The sequence below is a fragment of the Montipora foliosa genome, chromosome 9, assembly GCF_036669935.1.
Source record: "Montipora foliosa isolate CH-2021 chromosome 9, ASM3666993v2, whole genome shotgun sequence".
Taxonomy (NCBI): Eukaryota; Metazoa; Cnidaria; class Anthozoa; order Scleractinia; family Acroporidae; genus Montipora; species Montipora foliosa.
The window spans coordinates 37,463,072-37,478,838 of NC_090877.1; the positions used below are offsets into that span (position 1 = coordinate 37,463,072).

The following is a 15,767-nucleotide window of genomic DNA, read 5'->3' on the forward strand; positions in this document are numbered from 1 at the left end:
CACTAGGCATTTTTTCGTGCAACTTATCTCGCAATTTTTTTGCGATACAAGTTCCACGAAAAAACTGCCCAGTGTAACATAGTTTACCCTGCCACAGACATTCCACGCAACATTTTTGGTGCCGTCTTTGTTGCGAGAAATAGAAATCAGTGCTACTTTGGGTAAACGCGTCTCGCAACGCTGCCACAAAAATTTCAATCATTGCGTAGTGTAACATTCCTCCTGCAACTTGTGTCGCAACGGTTTGCGGCGCAAGCCAATGAAAATGTGATCATTTAACACAACAAGTTGCAAATAATATTGCCTAATGTGAGAACTTTTGCCGCAACTGAGAAGGCGAGACATTTTGCAGGAAACGTTGCCTGGTGCAAAAGAGGCATTAACTCTTGCTGCAACGTTGAGAGCCTAGAAAAGGACAAAACAAGCTCGTCTGCTTCTGTGCTTGTGACCTTGATCATATAATATATGTGCGTTTCTGCTAACGAACCCATGGTAATGGATAATTTTTTCCCATGCAAGAAGCCATGTAGGATTCTGTAGGTGCTGTTCAAGAGTTTTGCGTGAGCAACTCAAAATTATGGAATGGGCAGACGAATACAATTTTTCTTATAGAAGCCCTTGCCCTATCGTAAGCCGACTCGGAGCCAGATTTGCTTTGACAAAAACTGACTATACAAAGAGGATCGTTTCACACTGTAAAAAAGAGCGTCAATTTAATGTTTTAAATTTAATGTCCACTTATTATTTTGCAGTAGATGCTCTTGATTTTGAGGAATCACCCCTTCTTATCACAGTTATTGCAGTGTCTACTCTCTTTTTCGTCGCAACCGGGATTGCAGCGATTTATTTCCTGGTTTGCAAAGGGAAAAAGCAAAGCAGAACTCAATGTGGATCGCAAGGTGAAAACTTCATTTATGTTGTTTCTAATTCACCGAGTTCAAGTTGAAGAGCAAGGCGCCTGCCATGGACCTTGCTTACACCAGTAGAGTATGACAAGCCCTGTGAGTCCACCTTTGCGCGTACCTTTCTATCAGTTAGAACTCAACGAGTTTATATAGAATGCTCAATGAATCAATATAAATATTGTCAATAACTAAGAAAAAAAAAACAGCGAAAACAATGTATCCAAGTAATACTAGTTGTTAATTAATGTAAATTGATGAAAATATTAGTCTCCTGCTAAAGGAGTTGTTCTAAAAATAGAAAGATATGCATAAAGGTTGATTCAAGGATGAAGTTCATATGGAGGCTCCTGCTCGTGGGTTCCCGCTTAGACCAGTTCCATCATTAACAGGGACCGGCTTAGGCGGTCACTTTTAAAGTAGAAGTGAAGGCTATTTATTGTGCATTTCCATGCTAATATTCATTTGGAGCCGTAAAAATGAAGCCCTTTCCTTCGACGGGTTTCATTCTCCCCATTCCTTAGAACCAGTCAGCCTACACATTCTTAATAGTAAATGCCAGGCAAGTCTTCTAGCAACATATCCATATTAGTCTCCTGCTGAAGGAGCTGATCTAAAAGTAGAAAGATATGCGCGAAGGTTGACTCAAGGATGAAGTTCATATACATACATACATACATACATACATACATACATACATACATACATACATACATACATACATACATACATACATACATACATACATACATACATACATACATACATACATACATACATACATACATACATACATACATGCGTTTATTGTAACTCCCAATTTGGCCTTTTCGGTTACAATATGGAGGTCCCTGTACTATTTACTGGCGACAGGAGCTTTCAACTCCCTAATTGGGTCTTAATGGTCGCTAAAAAGGCGAGTTTTCAACTAAGCTCCGGATCCGGCAAGAGTTAGCATTCGAATTCTCACTCCTGAAGGGGAAAGTTATTCAAGGAGCCATTTAAAGCGAAAATAACTCGGTTCATGATTGAAATCCCATCGATGTTCTACCTTCCTGGTAATGCGCTCATCGTTTTCAAAATTTTCAGAACATTTTTTTTTTCTGACTGGCTAAGAACAGTGCACTAAGGACATTACTTTGGACTTCTATTAATGTTACGGCAGCAGAGCGGTATCAGGAATCAAATTCCATTTTTTTAATTTTTTATTTAATTTTTGACTAGTGCCATTTCTTTTCCTGCAGGCCGATGCTTTAGCAGTTTGGCTGAATCCGGAATCTGGCGTCCTCGATGTCCTCGGTCAAGGAAATGTTGCACAAGTGACCCTGTATCAAGTATTGCACTTGCAGACCAGGTGATCATTAGCACGATAATCATCATCGTCATCCTGATCGTCATCATCATTATCATCATCCAACCTAAGACCCAGGGCTCCCCTTGGTTTGAAGCGTCGAGTGATGTTCGCTTTTTTGACGCAAAATTTCATCCTAAAGACCAAAACGAAAGTGGCCTTTTCAGTCCACCTAATCCTTAAACACGAATTTGGATGGTAGTACTGGAATTTGTCGATGACCCTTTGAGTTGACATTTTAAGGCCATTGAAGTAATGACCAATTTGAGTTTTATTTTTAATTATTTTTTTACAGGCTGATAAAATGCTAAGAAGTGCAGGAAACGTTAATGAAAATGATGATTCCGCGCCAAGCTCGGCCCAAGAAACAGTGATGTCCTACTTGCCAGATGACGTCATGTCAGTTTTAGATATTTTTCCCCCGCAACAAGGCATTGCGTAAGTTTCTTTTTTTTTTACTTTTCGCTCCCTTCAAATACGAAAAAAGAAGCACTAATCTTCCCGCCACGGGCGGATTGAAAATGTTCAAAAACATTATACGCCCAAATCCGCTTACTTGTTCGCTCAGAAATATGCAGACGCGACCTCTTTCCCAGGGACTTTTCTACGCCGAGATTCACGGGGGAGAAAATCCCTGGGAACGAGGTTGATGTGAATTCCAATCAACGGCGTCGTTTTTCACTCTCGTAGCTCTCTGAAGCGGAACGAGTTCATGTCTGCCTTCTCTTCAAAGCGAGTCTAAGTGCAAAGTTTTGTTATGAAAATTAGTTTTCATCAGGAGCCCATGACTAGGCGCCTCCCAATGCATTATATCCTTGAGTCAACCTTTGCGCGTATCTTTCTACTTTTAGAGCTAATCCTTCAGCAGGAAACTCACATTTACAACAATTTACACCAATTTGCACAATTTGCATGCATCGTTTTTGCTATTTTTGTCTTTGTTCCACAATAACTTTATTCTGATTGGCCATTCTAAACAGTGTGTGAAGAGCCAAAGAACTCGTGGCGTTCTAAAAATAGAAAGATGCGAGCAAAGGTTGACTCATAGGGCTTGTGTAGGAGAGGCAAGCTCCTACTCATGCTCTCCTACCCACATAGACTCGACTTGAAGAGGAAGCAGACATGAACTCGGAAATGGCCTATTTAGATCCACTCTGCCTGTTTCTGCCGATCCGCTACTTGTGACAGCAACCGTTATTGACGGCAGCAAAAAAAAAAAAAAAAAAAAAACAAAAAAAAACCGAAGCCGTTGATTAGAGTCCTATATGTTTGTGAAAAGCCTATGAAAGGCCAAAAACGAATCTAACTGGAATACAAAAAAAATTCACGTGTCGTTGGCCAGTCAATTCTCATTCTCTGGGACTTTATTTTAATCCAAAACACCACCACTGTTTCAAAGGAAATCCGGCAAGCAGCTTCGTTGTCTTCAAGTTAAACGCAGGCGAACGCATGTCTCAGATTGCAATAAACCTGGGGCCCGTTTCTCGAAAGTCCAGAGCCTTTTTGGGCTTTTTTTGGGTGTCATAATTCCCTCTGTATCTCAAGAAAGGAGAGATTTCAAGTCAACAAACGTTACTATCATTTTGCTTTTAATTATCTTGAAACATGTTTTAACACCAGATTACGAAAACAAGAGGAAGGCAGTTTCGTACATAGGTTTTCGGGCCTGAAAAGTTATCGGGACTTTCGAGAAAGGTCTAAAGCTCTCCTATGAAATTAAAAGCGCGAGAGTCATTTCCTATGTAACATGCAGCGTGTACAAGAAAAATTGATAAGTTGCAACCTAAACTGTGCGTGGAAGCAGAGTCATCTCAAGCTTTGACCTTACGAGAAAATTCTAATGTTGACCTCTTTTGCCTCATTAGTTCTAGCTTTCCCCAGTTTGTCACACATGCGGAGGGCATCTTTAACATCAATGGAGGTATATTAACCCACCCAGATTCAAATGTCTCCATCAACATTGAGCATGGAACATTTCCCGACGGACATCCACAGCCCATCTTCTTCAATGTCATTCATGATGACACTTATGTGATACGGGACGTCCCTGAGACGGACGAAAGAACGCTTATTTCTCCTGTGATTCATTGCGGGCCACATGACATCAATCCAAACAAAGCAATAGAGATTGTTGTTCCACATTGCTTATATGTAGACGAGGTCAAAAAGGGATGTATTACAGTGTACAGATGTGGAGAGTTTCCTGACATTGGTGGGTTCTTTTTCTCTATCCTCTAACTTGCTAAAATAATGTACGAAAAATCCATTTATTGACAAGGCCCTTTCTCAATGAAAGATAAGGCACAGAAAGGTAGGGGTAAGAACTAGATATTACTATCTAAAAGCACCCCCCACCCTACGTCATGACTCCGAGCCAAATATAAAAACATAACAGTAACAAAAAATACTCCAGCCAAATCGTATCAGAGGAGAGCAATACGGTGAGCCAATCAAAATGTTCACCAATTTCTCGTATAAAACTTAAATGGCTGCGGGAAAGTGCGAGCGTGTGAGCGAGCCTTGGCGTTTTGTTTTGTTCCTTTTTTTGGTTTTTCTTCGCATTGTTTAAGAAAAAAAAAATGAAGAGAGAGTTTCTAAGGAAAACGCTCAAATGTGTAATTAGTTTGTTTCGGATGTCATTTTTGCGACAATCAACTTTGTTATTGCAAATATCGATTGGAGTCAAGTACGTTGTAATCATAGGGCACGTTCGATAGACCCTATTCCGGAATAAGAATATGTGAAGTGATGATTTAAAACGGTATGTCTGGCGTTTTGAAGAAACAAGGATGATAAAGATATGTTTAAAAAAGCATTTCAGCAAGTGTTTGACAGTTTTTATTTGAATTTCCGTAAAAACGAAGGATTTCTAACTTCTATTCCATGTATTCCTATTCCGGAATATGGTTAATCGAAAGCACCCATAGATAAAGCTGTCTTGTTTCATGAAAAGGTAAAAAACTGTTCTATCCCTTCCAATAGGCCTTTCAATAATTGGCCAAGTGATCTTATGTGGTATAAAAACCGCCACATTGGGGAGCAATTTGCTTTGTTTTAGATTTCCCAGTGTGCAATTTGCTCTACAGTTTTTTCTAAAACCATCTACAACCACCTCATAAAAAATCTACAACCACCTACAGCTACCTCAAAAATATCTACAACCATCTACAACCACCTCAAAAACATCTACAACCAGTCACAAAGAATCGAATACCATCTTAAACAAGCCATAATTGTATAAAAGACGACAATATGTGGTTACCATTTAGCCAAAAAATCCGGATGGCATGATCGTGGTATAAAGGTAAAAGCGATTTTTCGAATTTGTTAAAACCCAACCGGATGTGAATAGCGCTTTACCCTGCATTCCATCCTGTAAACCGCGCTAAAATCGCGAGAAAGGGCCTGGAAACGAATTTCCCGAATTCCGGGAAATGCCGGCACTATTTCTATTTCCTGGAATTTGGGAAATTCTTGACGATCGTTCCGTTTCCAGGCCCTTTTTCACGATTTTAGCGCCCTTTACAGCATGGAATACAGGGTAAAGCGCTATTCACATCCGGTTGGCTTTTAACAAATTCGGAAAATCGCTTACCTTTATGCCACGATCATACCTTCCGGATTTTCTTTGGCCAAATGGTAACCACATATTGTCGTCTTGCTTATTTTATACAATTATGGCTTGTTGAAGATGGTATTCGATTCTTTGTGAGTGGTTGTGGATGGTTTTAGGTGGCTGTAGGTGGTTTTAGGTGGTTTTAGGTCGTTCCATATTTTAGTGACTACGCGGTTTTTATACCATGTGATCGTCAGCTGCAAATGGGCGATTGCATACACCTCAAGTCCGATGTGGAGGTCACTCTCTAAAATTTCGCCTATGACACTTTCTACTGTACAATCACATAAAGAAAACTAGAAACTTAGAACAGGATATATTTATCACTTTTCAGGTCCATGGAATTGGGAGAAAATCCCGTCCGCCTCAGAAAAAAACTGCCATTCCAATGCTTGGTTTTCGGTGAAGAAGGACTGCATCTACATTAAAACAAAGACCTTTTCTATTTGGTGTGTGTTCGCTTGTGGTGGACCAAAGAGGAAGAGAGCAACAGTATTTTCCAGCAAACCGAATCCAAGCAGTAATCTCATCTCTCTTCGATTCTACATCTACAGTGACAATGAAGATTCTAAGAAGGTGAGTGATCCCGTCCAGCATGACCCCTTTCCTTGGCTTTGAATTTGGTCTCGCGCCACTGCGTCTCTACTTTGGAAGAACTAATTCAAAATTCTTTTCGTTTTTTTATTTATTTTAATTCAATAAAGCGAGTCGAGCGCACAGAGAGGGAACGATTTCCTGGCAACAACTTTCCAGCTGTGGAAAAACCATTCAAAATGTTTAACGACAACCAAGACATAACTGTGTGGCTTGATGAGCAAGCTCTGGATAAGAAAGGATGGGAACTTGATGAAACTCCAGCTGTACAGGTAACTGAACATGTACCTCAGTTCTCTCTTTTTCTTGCTCCACAGTCCGATTTATGTTAAATTGGTTTGTTTTGTTATTAAACCGCTTTCCACGCAAGGAAAGGTCATCGTTCTCCGATTCGTGCCATGCGATATCGGTTTTTCGCGTGAAATTTACTAGATAGGCAATGAATTTTTCAATGGAAGAAAGCAAAGAAAACGATTTAATTAATTAATCAGTATAAACCGGAAACACCAAAACGCGGACAATTCGAAAACCTTTTATTTTGACTAACCCTACAGGCAGTAAGAATAAATTACCAGGGAGCTCCGCTTTTAGGCTAAATCTACATATTTAAAAAAATGGTCGTGAAACAAAGCGGATGTATAGTACACCAATAAAATCAAATCTACGTCGGCTCTTTCTCTTTACGTTGGAATATTTATAGTGTCTGAAGTGAAGTACAACTGCTGCACTTTACCATCCAGCACAGACTTTTTTTAAAATCACCCAATTAAACGTCCGTGGCCTCTAAAATGGACATTCTTACTAATTTCAACTCGCTTTTCTCATTTCTGGTTTTCATTTTAAACCACGACCACTTTTTGTGTGAAAAGGTCACGTAACACGGTCATGCAAAGGCCTATGGGAAGATTCAGTACAGGTCAAGAAGGCTTGGGTTAGCTAACTTCCGACACTTTCTACCCTCTAGAATTACACGTACGAAATGGCATACAAGAATGGGTTCAGGTCCAGAGACGCATGTCAATTCGCAGTGAAGCCTATTGCGGCGCGTGCGACTGACGTTGACGACTTCTCGTGTTGTCTGCACTTCCAACAGGAAAACAGACAACCTCACTTTATTTACGTGCAACCAGTGATTCCTCTTTTGCCACCGCAGGTAAAGAAAATCGACTCCTACTTAACTGAAACGCTTCTGAAGACAATTTTCATGCCACTTGATTTTAGTTGTACACAATCCAGCACAAATGCTAGCTAGTTGCAAAGTATTCCATGACGAGTGAAGCTACGAGATAATAACCAGAAATGTACTTGAGCTTATGACCCCCACACTACGGCGTTGTCACAGACGACGTGCTATTTTAGACGGTTTAGGCCCGCTTAAACGCTTCCAATACGCTTCAGCACACATTCATCACTTTGTTGTTGGGGAGCGTTTGAACAGGTCCTCCATTCTTACTGAAAAAGGAAAAAGGATGAAAGATTGATGAAAACATATTAAATCAAATTTAAACTGTTTTAAACTTTCATTCAACCTCGATTCAACATTTCTTTTGTTCTCGAAAATTTTGGGCGGAGTTGAAGACGTTTGAAAAGTCCGCTGAACAGCTGTCGAACACTCCCATGTTCACTAAGTACCACGTCATAATGAATAATCATTTAACGTTAGGGATAGACTAAAGGTTAATTAATGATTCCCAACGTCACCGTGTTATTGTGTGAAACAGACGTAGCCTAGTCTGTGAAACTCCGTGACCCAAGACATATACAAATTTTACGCTGTGGTTGTGGCAGGAGTTCTCCTGTAGCGAACTGTCGTAGGTCCTGGGTTTGACTCGTAAGTGTGGGGAAAGGTTGTAGGCAAGGCAAAAATGAAATAAAAACAGACTAAATTAAACTAAGGGTTCGCTTATTGATAAGTCTATATCTTGTGATAAAATTGATTAAAAAGACAAACGCAACTAGATTCATTTTGACAACGTTTCGACATCGTCCGATGTCATCGTCAGGCAATGAATTTTAATCGGATGAAGCATAACTTATATGGCCCAAACCATCATTAGTCAGCCAACAACTAGTCGTCTATAAATTTCAATGAGGCTCGTGTGATGCGAGCTATGTTGGCTATACAGCTCGTCACTTGCATCTACGAATTGAGGAACACAGATAGTCAGCTATCGGGAGGCATCGCCTAGCAGATCATGGCCAAACAACAGCATCCCCAGCGGCGAGTTTTAGTGTCATAAAGAAATGCGCATCGAAATTTGACTGCTTAATTCATGAGATGTTCTACATCAAAGAATCGAAACCATCACTTAATGTGCAGTCAGACTCTGTCAGGGCAAAGCTATTTACTTAGAATTCACACTTATTGTTAGCGTACTATTGTATATATTGTTCTATTGTTCTTGTACTAATGCTTCATCCGATTAAAATTCATTGGTTCGCAAATTTATTTTTTTTAATTAAATCAGTGTATCACAACATTGAGTACACTTCAGACCATAGTTAATGGAGGGGAATGGTTAGGAAGCTCGGTAAACATCAAAGAGCAAACAAAGATGCCAAGATTTAGGTTGGAAAGTCCACGACCGTGCACAATCTTTTGTTTTGCGCTCATACACTATGCATGAATTACGTAACCAACACGTTTCTATTGGTTAGTTCCTCAGTATATGGAGTAAACAACGATTGTGTTTTGTGCACGGTCAAGGCCAAAAAAGAGAACAAAAACCTACAACAAAGACAGTTGTCGGGTTTCATAACCATTCCCCTCTATTAACTATGTTCAGACGCTGCAGACAGTCCAACAGCAAACTGTCGTAGGTCCTGGGTTTGACTCGTAAACGGTGGGGAAAGGTTGTGGGCAAGGCAAAAATGAAATAAAAACAGACTAAATTAAACTAAAGGTTTGCTTATTCCTTTTTTTTTTTTGATCAGTGTATCCCAACATTGAATACACTTCAGACACTGCCCACAGTCCACCAATTTCACACAGAAGGCGGTGAGAACAACAGCAGTGATGCCAAAAGTGAACAACTTTTAAGTGAAGCTAGAGAGGCAGTTACTTCTACAGGTAGGACATCCATCTGTGCTTTTACTGTCATCGATCGGGCGGTACTCAAACTTACCTTAACAACAATTTCCATGTGTATTCCTTTTCCCAACCTAAGCCATTTTACCGTTAGTATTTGAATTTAAAAAACGAAGAAACTTCAGTGCAGCTTACAAGTTGACAATATCGAAAAACCAGAAAGGAAAAATAACCCATCAAAAAAACGGCATTTTTAAATTTTCATACAAAATTTTCTCAAAAACCCGGGTCGATTTCATCTTTTGAACATCTCATTTTAATACATATGTCATCGATATTTTAGAGCCTAAAAGTTTGGATATCCTGACAAAACAGGCACATAAATTTGATCTTCAAGGAAGGAGTTCATCCACTTTTTACACCATTAATAAGTTTGCCGGGTCGGTTTTCAAATTTCAAGTTTCGCGCCGCATATCAATGAATGTCCGGTCATTCTGCTTCAAAGATTTCGTCAAAGCCGCACCGGTGATGCTTGTTTCTCTCTTGTTCCGCTCCGTCTCATCCTGATATAGGTATAGCCTGCACACCAACACGATTTCTTCTCTGAATTCACGATTATAGTGAATTCTTAATTTGCTTTGAATTCAATATTATCGCGAATTTAGGACGCTGTTTCCCAGGACTTGTGGTAGCAGCGAAAATAACGAAATAAAAAAAATCAAATCCGTGCATTGGATTTGAACCGAGCGTTACTACTCTACAGGACCTCTTCTTTCCGGTTCACCACTGAAGATCAAGACACCGCACTCTCAAAAAAAAAAGCATTTACTCTCCCATAGAATATCACTGCTGAAGAATAATAAGGTATAAGTTAGATTAATAATTTAAGCCTATGCTTTTATTTTAAAATGTGCAGCTTTGTCGTAAGTTTGGTAACCGACCTTTTGCATTGTTTGAAGTGTGACTATGATCAAAAACTCACTTCCTTTTTTTTTTGTTCAGATTTTGAAAGTGTGTTTGCTTAATGACCTGCCTGGCAAAATTTGAGCTTTGATTATTATCCAAAGGCTGTTTACTTTGAGTGTAAGTTTGGGATTTCACGGTCCGCCATTACTTACGTTCAAAACTGACCGACTGGACCTCAGAGAGTTGGATCTAGGGAAACTTGACGTCATTTACTCAATTCACTACTTGCACAAATCCCATAATACACCTCTTTCACCCTCTTTCGATTTCTCTTTGGACATTTTCATGTCCCTGGAGAAATTGCAAACAATGGCTATGCAAAAGTTTGGGGGGTAATAGAGGTGTATTATGGAATTGTGCAAGTAGTGAATAGCTTAAAATTTCAGCGTGTAAACGCAGTTTATTATGTATGCAAAACACGAGTTTAAAAATCTGAAACTGAGCCCAAAACTCCCGTGCTGCATATTAATTCAGTTGCGCACAAACGCACTGCATTCTTAAACTTTTGAGACTTTGACGTTATTTTCTCCTCATTCCAGAGCTCTCTCAAGATTTTAAAGTAAATAATGGCGGACCGTTAAATAGGAAAAATCCCATTAAAATGGTTTAAAACTTGGGTCACTTAGTGTTCAATTAACATAGTTTTGAAATCCAAAGGAAAACAAGATTTGATTTTTTGATCACAGTACCACTATAAGATTGTTTGTTGCCGAGTGATAATACAGCATTATCAATAGTGTTTAAAATATTGTCCCTAAGCAGCGAGCGGTGTTCTGGTCAAGTGGTTAGGTGACGGGTTAATCAATATTCCCTGGGTCGAGTCCTATGGCCATGCATACACTTGGTTTTTTTTTTTTTTTTGAAAATATTTGACCCTTTCCCATAATCCATAGCCAGCTTTCAGTCTTCTAAATTAACATAACAGTGAATTCAAGGTAGAGAATGGGTCGTGCACACAGGCTCTCCGAGCGTCGAATGGCGCGCGGTCTATAGCTGGGGTAAAGTCTGCTTCAAGCCTAGTGGCCCATCAGGCCTAGGCCGACACTTATCTCCGGTTCCTGTAGCATGAACAGGCTAGGAGTATTTCTACTTCACCATGGATGGGATGCTAGTCCATCGCAGGGTTACCCCCAGCATTAAATTTGCCGGTACTCATTTATACACCTGGGTGAAGAGAGGCACCGTGAGAGTGAAGCATCTTGCCCAAGAACACAACACAATGACCCGGCCAGGACTCGAACCCGGACTGCTCGATCCGGAGTCCAGCACACTTACCATTAGGCCACCGCGCCTTGCCTACAGCTGGGCACAGCGCGCAATTCGACGCTTGGAGAGCCTGTGTGCAGTGGTTTTAACTCTTGATCTCCACAAAAATCGGCATTCTTAATTCACTCTCATTGAGCGTGACGTCTTGACTCAAATACTTCGCAACATCATTGAAGTATATTTTATTTTCTGTCTCCCTCTACTTCGTTGACCGTGCATTGGAATGCAAAGACATTATTGTTGAATCAGGTCGCCTTCACTCTTTTATGATCGAGTGTGCGATAGAAGAGAGCTACCGATACAATTTTCCATATCCTGTTTACAATATCAATTTATCCCCAAATTTTCATGCTGCCCTGTTAGAACTCTCGTGGGAGGGACGGTGGCTTCATGGTTAGTGCGCTCGACTCCGGATCCAGTTGTCCGGGTTCGGGTCCTGGCCGGGGACATTGTGTTGTGTAATTGGGCAAGACACTTTACTCTCACAGTGTCTCTCTCCACCCAGGTTTATAAATGGATACCGGCGAATGTAATGCTGGGAGTAACCCTGCGATGGACTAGCATCCCATCCAGGGGAGAGTAGAAAATAGCAGACTACTTTACCTGTTAAAACTCCACGGAATATTTCAGAAATGTACTTTATTTGCCCTCTCTACTTATACTTATTTCAAGTTACTAAAGTACTTTTAAAAGTTTTTCCCTGTAGGTTTTTTGGGCATTCCATTCCTATTTCACGCCCATCTTATCACAAATCTACACGAAGCTTGAGAACGTAACGTGATATAATAATGTACGTAGCGACTGGATAAACAATTCAAAATAAAATGCCGTTGTAACACTATACAGTCAACTCTCTCTAAGACGGACACCATCGGGACCGGCCTCAGCTGTCCGTCTTCGGGTGTGTTCGATTGAACGTATTCCGGAATAGGAATACATGGAATGTAAGTTTAAAATCCTTCATTTTTACGGAGATTCACGTTAAAATTGTCAAACATTTGCTAAAATGCTATTTTAAACATATTTTTATCATCCTTGCAGCTTCGAAACGCGCCAAACATACCGTTTTCATCATCACTCCACGTATTCTTATTCCGGAATAGGGTCAATCGAATGCGTCCTTAGAGAGGTGTCCGGCTTATAGAGCGTCGACGTAGCATGACCCCAGGAAATTTAAGATAATAATGCTGAACCTGCGCACAGTGAATACGCGTCTGTTTAAAGTTTGTTTTAAGTTATTTGCTTAAACGAAACCTACCTGTTTTAGATTACAATACAATTCGGTTGTCACCTCCAAGTTATTTTTTGAATGGGACAAGGACTGATTTAATTTTAACTTGTACTGTATGTATTCCCGCGACAAGATAAGAGCTGTCAATTAAACGTCTGGTGTTAAAAAGAGTCAAGTACAATAATTTTTCTTCCCTAAATCGTAATTTGCGGTCACATTCAGCACCTCACAAGTGTCCGTTGACGATTTCAAAGTGTCCGTTGTCCGTCTTATGGAGGTGTCCGTCTTATAGAGAGTTTGGTTATAAAAAAATACTAAGAAACGGCCGGGACCAGCACCAGGTGTCCGTCTTATAAAGGTGTCCGTTAAGAGAGAGTTGACTGTATACTGAATAACGAGATCGTTTAATTATCCGTTACGTTTGTTTGTCCTAATATACTCACCGTCAGTTACGTCACCTATTGTCATCCAACCAGAAATCTATTGGCTGTCAAATCAAAGGATTTTGTTGTTCTGTTGTTGGCAAATTTTAAATAACAAAAGAATTTTTTTAGAAACAAAATCTCCTATAGTTCGTGCTTTTTGGAATGAGATCGGCTTCCCAAGATTTCCTAAAAGAGTCGCGTTGATTGATGAGATTTTCGATGGGAAAAAAAACAAAAAAAAGTAGTTGAACTGTCAGCCAGGTAGTCATGAACGTAATGAGTGTCTAAAGTTGTTTGTTAAATATTTCCAAACGCTTTAGGTTTTGAAATATCAGAAGATTTGAGAAGACGCTTGGACGAACCCGTGACGCGACAGGACTGTGTTGCTATATGCAGACATATTGTGTCGCACTGGAAACTTGTTTTACGACATTTGGGAATGGGGGAAACGGATATAGAGAACATAGAGGCAGATCACAGACACGCACATGAAAAATCCTTTCAAGGACTTCTCGCTTGGACAAGAAGTACAAGCAACCAGATCGCTACGATGCGAAAGCTTTGCAATGCTTTGCATGCAGCCGGTTGCACAGAAGCGCTGGAAATATTATCGAAGAAAGGTGACAAATCTCTTCAGATGCACAATAACTAAAACGCTTCCATTGGAATAAATGGTCAAATACTAACTAAAAAGTCACTTTTCTTCCTCTTTTCCAGATGCTGACTTGAGACTGTCCATTCCAGAAAACTCCTCGTTTGTAGAAACATTTACGTCGGAGAACAATGTGGTATGACCAATTCCTGGGACAGTTAGCGTTCAGGCGTTATGCTCAATAATCTGGCCTTTGGTAGGAAACGAGGCTGGATATCCGCAAACAAGAATATGAGGGATAACAAGAGTAACCTCTACCTCCCTTTCACGCAAGATGAAAAGCCAAAAATCGCCGCCTATTGGACGCTCAGACACAACGCATACATCTGGTTGCACGCTATTGTGCATTTGTATGAGCTACGGATCTTTGCTGCACAATACGAAAAAAACATATTTTTCAAGTTATTTTCAGACACTACATTTGTCAACCGTTTATTTAGCAGAAGACTTTTCTTAATACGAACTTACGTATTTTATAGTTTTAAGAACATTCACATTTGTATCCATTCAATTCTAACATTTCAAATTGTTAGAACGTACACAGTACAAGAATTCTCCAAACTAGAGATGTTTGATTATTAGTGAATGATTAATGAATTTTCTACGTACAGGTGTGAAACATCTGGGATATAGGGGAAAAAAAACTTCGATAGAACCAAACAGAACCAGCGTCGTTTGAGAAAATTGAAACATATATAAATAGTTGTAAATAACCTCTTTTAAAAAGATAAAAAAAAAAGCTTAACACCTCAAGAAATGTTTGGGAAACAATCGGAGGAACAACGAACAAATGGATAATTTTAAGAGCAGTGGTCGCCAACGGTTACAAAGAATCAATACGACCAGCTGCGCGTGTCTTGCAACTGAGGTAGTTATCATCGGTACCGACCGAAAGAATCGCGGTCTCTTGAGGCGCGAATATGGTCCAGTCAATGAGCCAGTGATTCTGCACTGTCTCACTATCTTATGCAAATGGAGCAGTTATTCATAACTGTGCTCTTCAGTTCGAGATGGCGGGCGGAACGCTGCGTAAGATGTTCTCCGGCTCCTGCTCTCTTCACAGCGGATATCGACGCCTTGCTATGCGCCGTTTTGAAGACATCCCTGCAAGGATTCAGCGAACGCCTTGCTCAAATTTTCAAATTTGCTTTGCTTTCGTCATTTGGTGAATTGAGTATAGACTGAAGCGAGAGTGTCAAATTATGACAAATTATTATCTGCTATGCAGATGCAAACGACGTTCACAGGTGAAAGCAAACGGCAAAGAAGAACGGGAAGGCCTTTTTTCAAGATGGCGCACAAGGCTGACGTCATCTTGGAAAAATACTTTAATTTTTCTGGCGAGAAAGTTCGTTTTTAACTGTAGCGTTTACTTGACCGTTTTCTCAGTTCAAAATCACACGTGTAAGGCAGACTTTCACTCGTAAAAATTGACAGAACGAAAAGTCCTTCTTTCAAGACGGGTGTACACGCCTGGCGCTATCTTATAAATGTTCTTCTTTTAAATTGTAGCGTTTGTTTTTCCGTTTTTGCGTACTATCGCTACCGGAGTGTCGGTAAAGGAATGCTTTATTTCAGGAGTAGACCGTTGACCTTCACGACAGCCATCTTGGATTTTGATGTATCGACGGTGGGAATGGGAGCCCATGGTGAAAATGCCTACTCGTGGCCTCTATAAGTTTTGGTTTTATAGTTATGAAACCAGCATATATTTCGATATTAAATTTTGCAGCTTA

General features: G+C 40.1%; 1 protein-coding gene across 3 annotated transcripts in view; it reads left to right on the forward strand.

Moving 5' to 3' along the window:
• Positions 1–15,767, forward strand: part of LOC137971024 (uncharacterized) — a 169,869-nt gene extending 154,102 nt beyond the window's left edge. The window contains exons 4-13 of one of the 3 annotated variants that reach the window (XM_068817719.1): positions 753–899; positions 2,147–2,256; positions 2,549–2,691; positions 4,119–4,465; positions 6,204–6,445; positions 6,574–6,735; positions 7,428–7,616; positions 9,398–9,533; positions 13,700–13,999; positions 14,097–15,767. In XM_068817719.1, the coding sequence (XP_068673820.1) occupies positions 753–899; positions 2,147–2,256; positions 2,549–2,691; positions 4,119–4,465; positions 6,204–6,445; positions 6,574–6,735; positions 7,428–7,616; positions 9,398–9,533; positions 13,700–13,999; positions 14,097–14,173 (1,853 nt within the window). In that variant the 3' untranslated portion in view covers positions 14,174–15,767. The remainder of the gene's footprint in view (positions 1–752; positions 900–2,146; positions 2,257–2,548; positions 2,692–4,118; positions 4,466–6,203; positions 6,446–6,573; positions 6,736–7,427; positions 7,617–9,397; positions 9,534–13,699; positions 14,000–14,096) is intronic. The other 2 variants (XM_068817721.1, XM_068817716.1) reach the window with 2 other exon arrangements.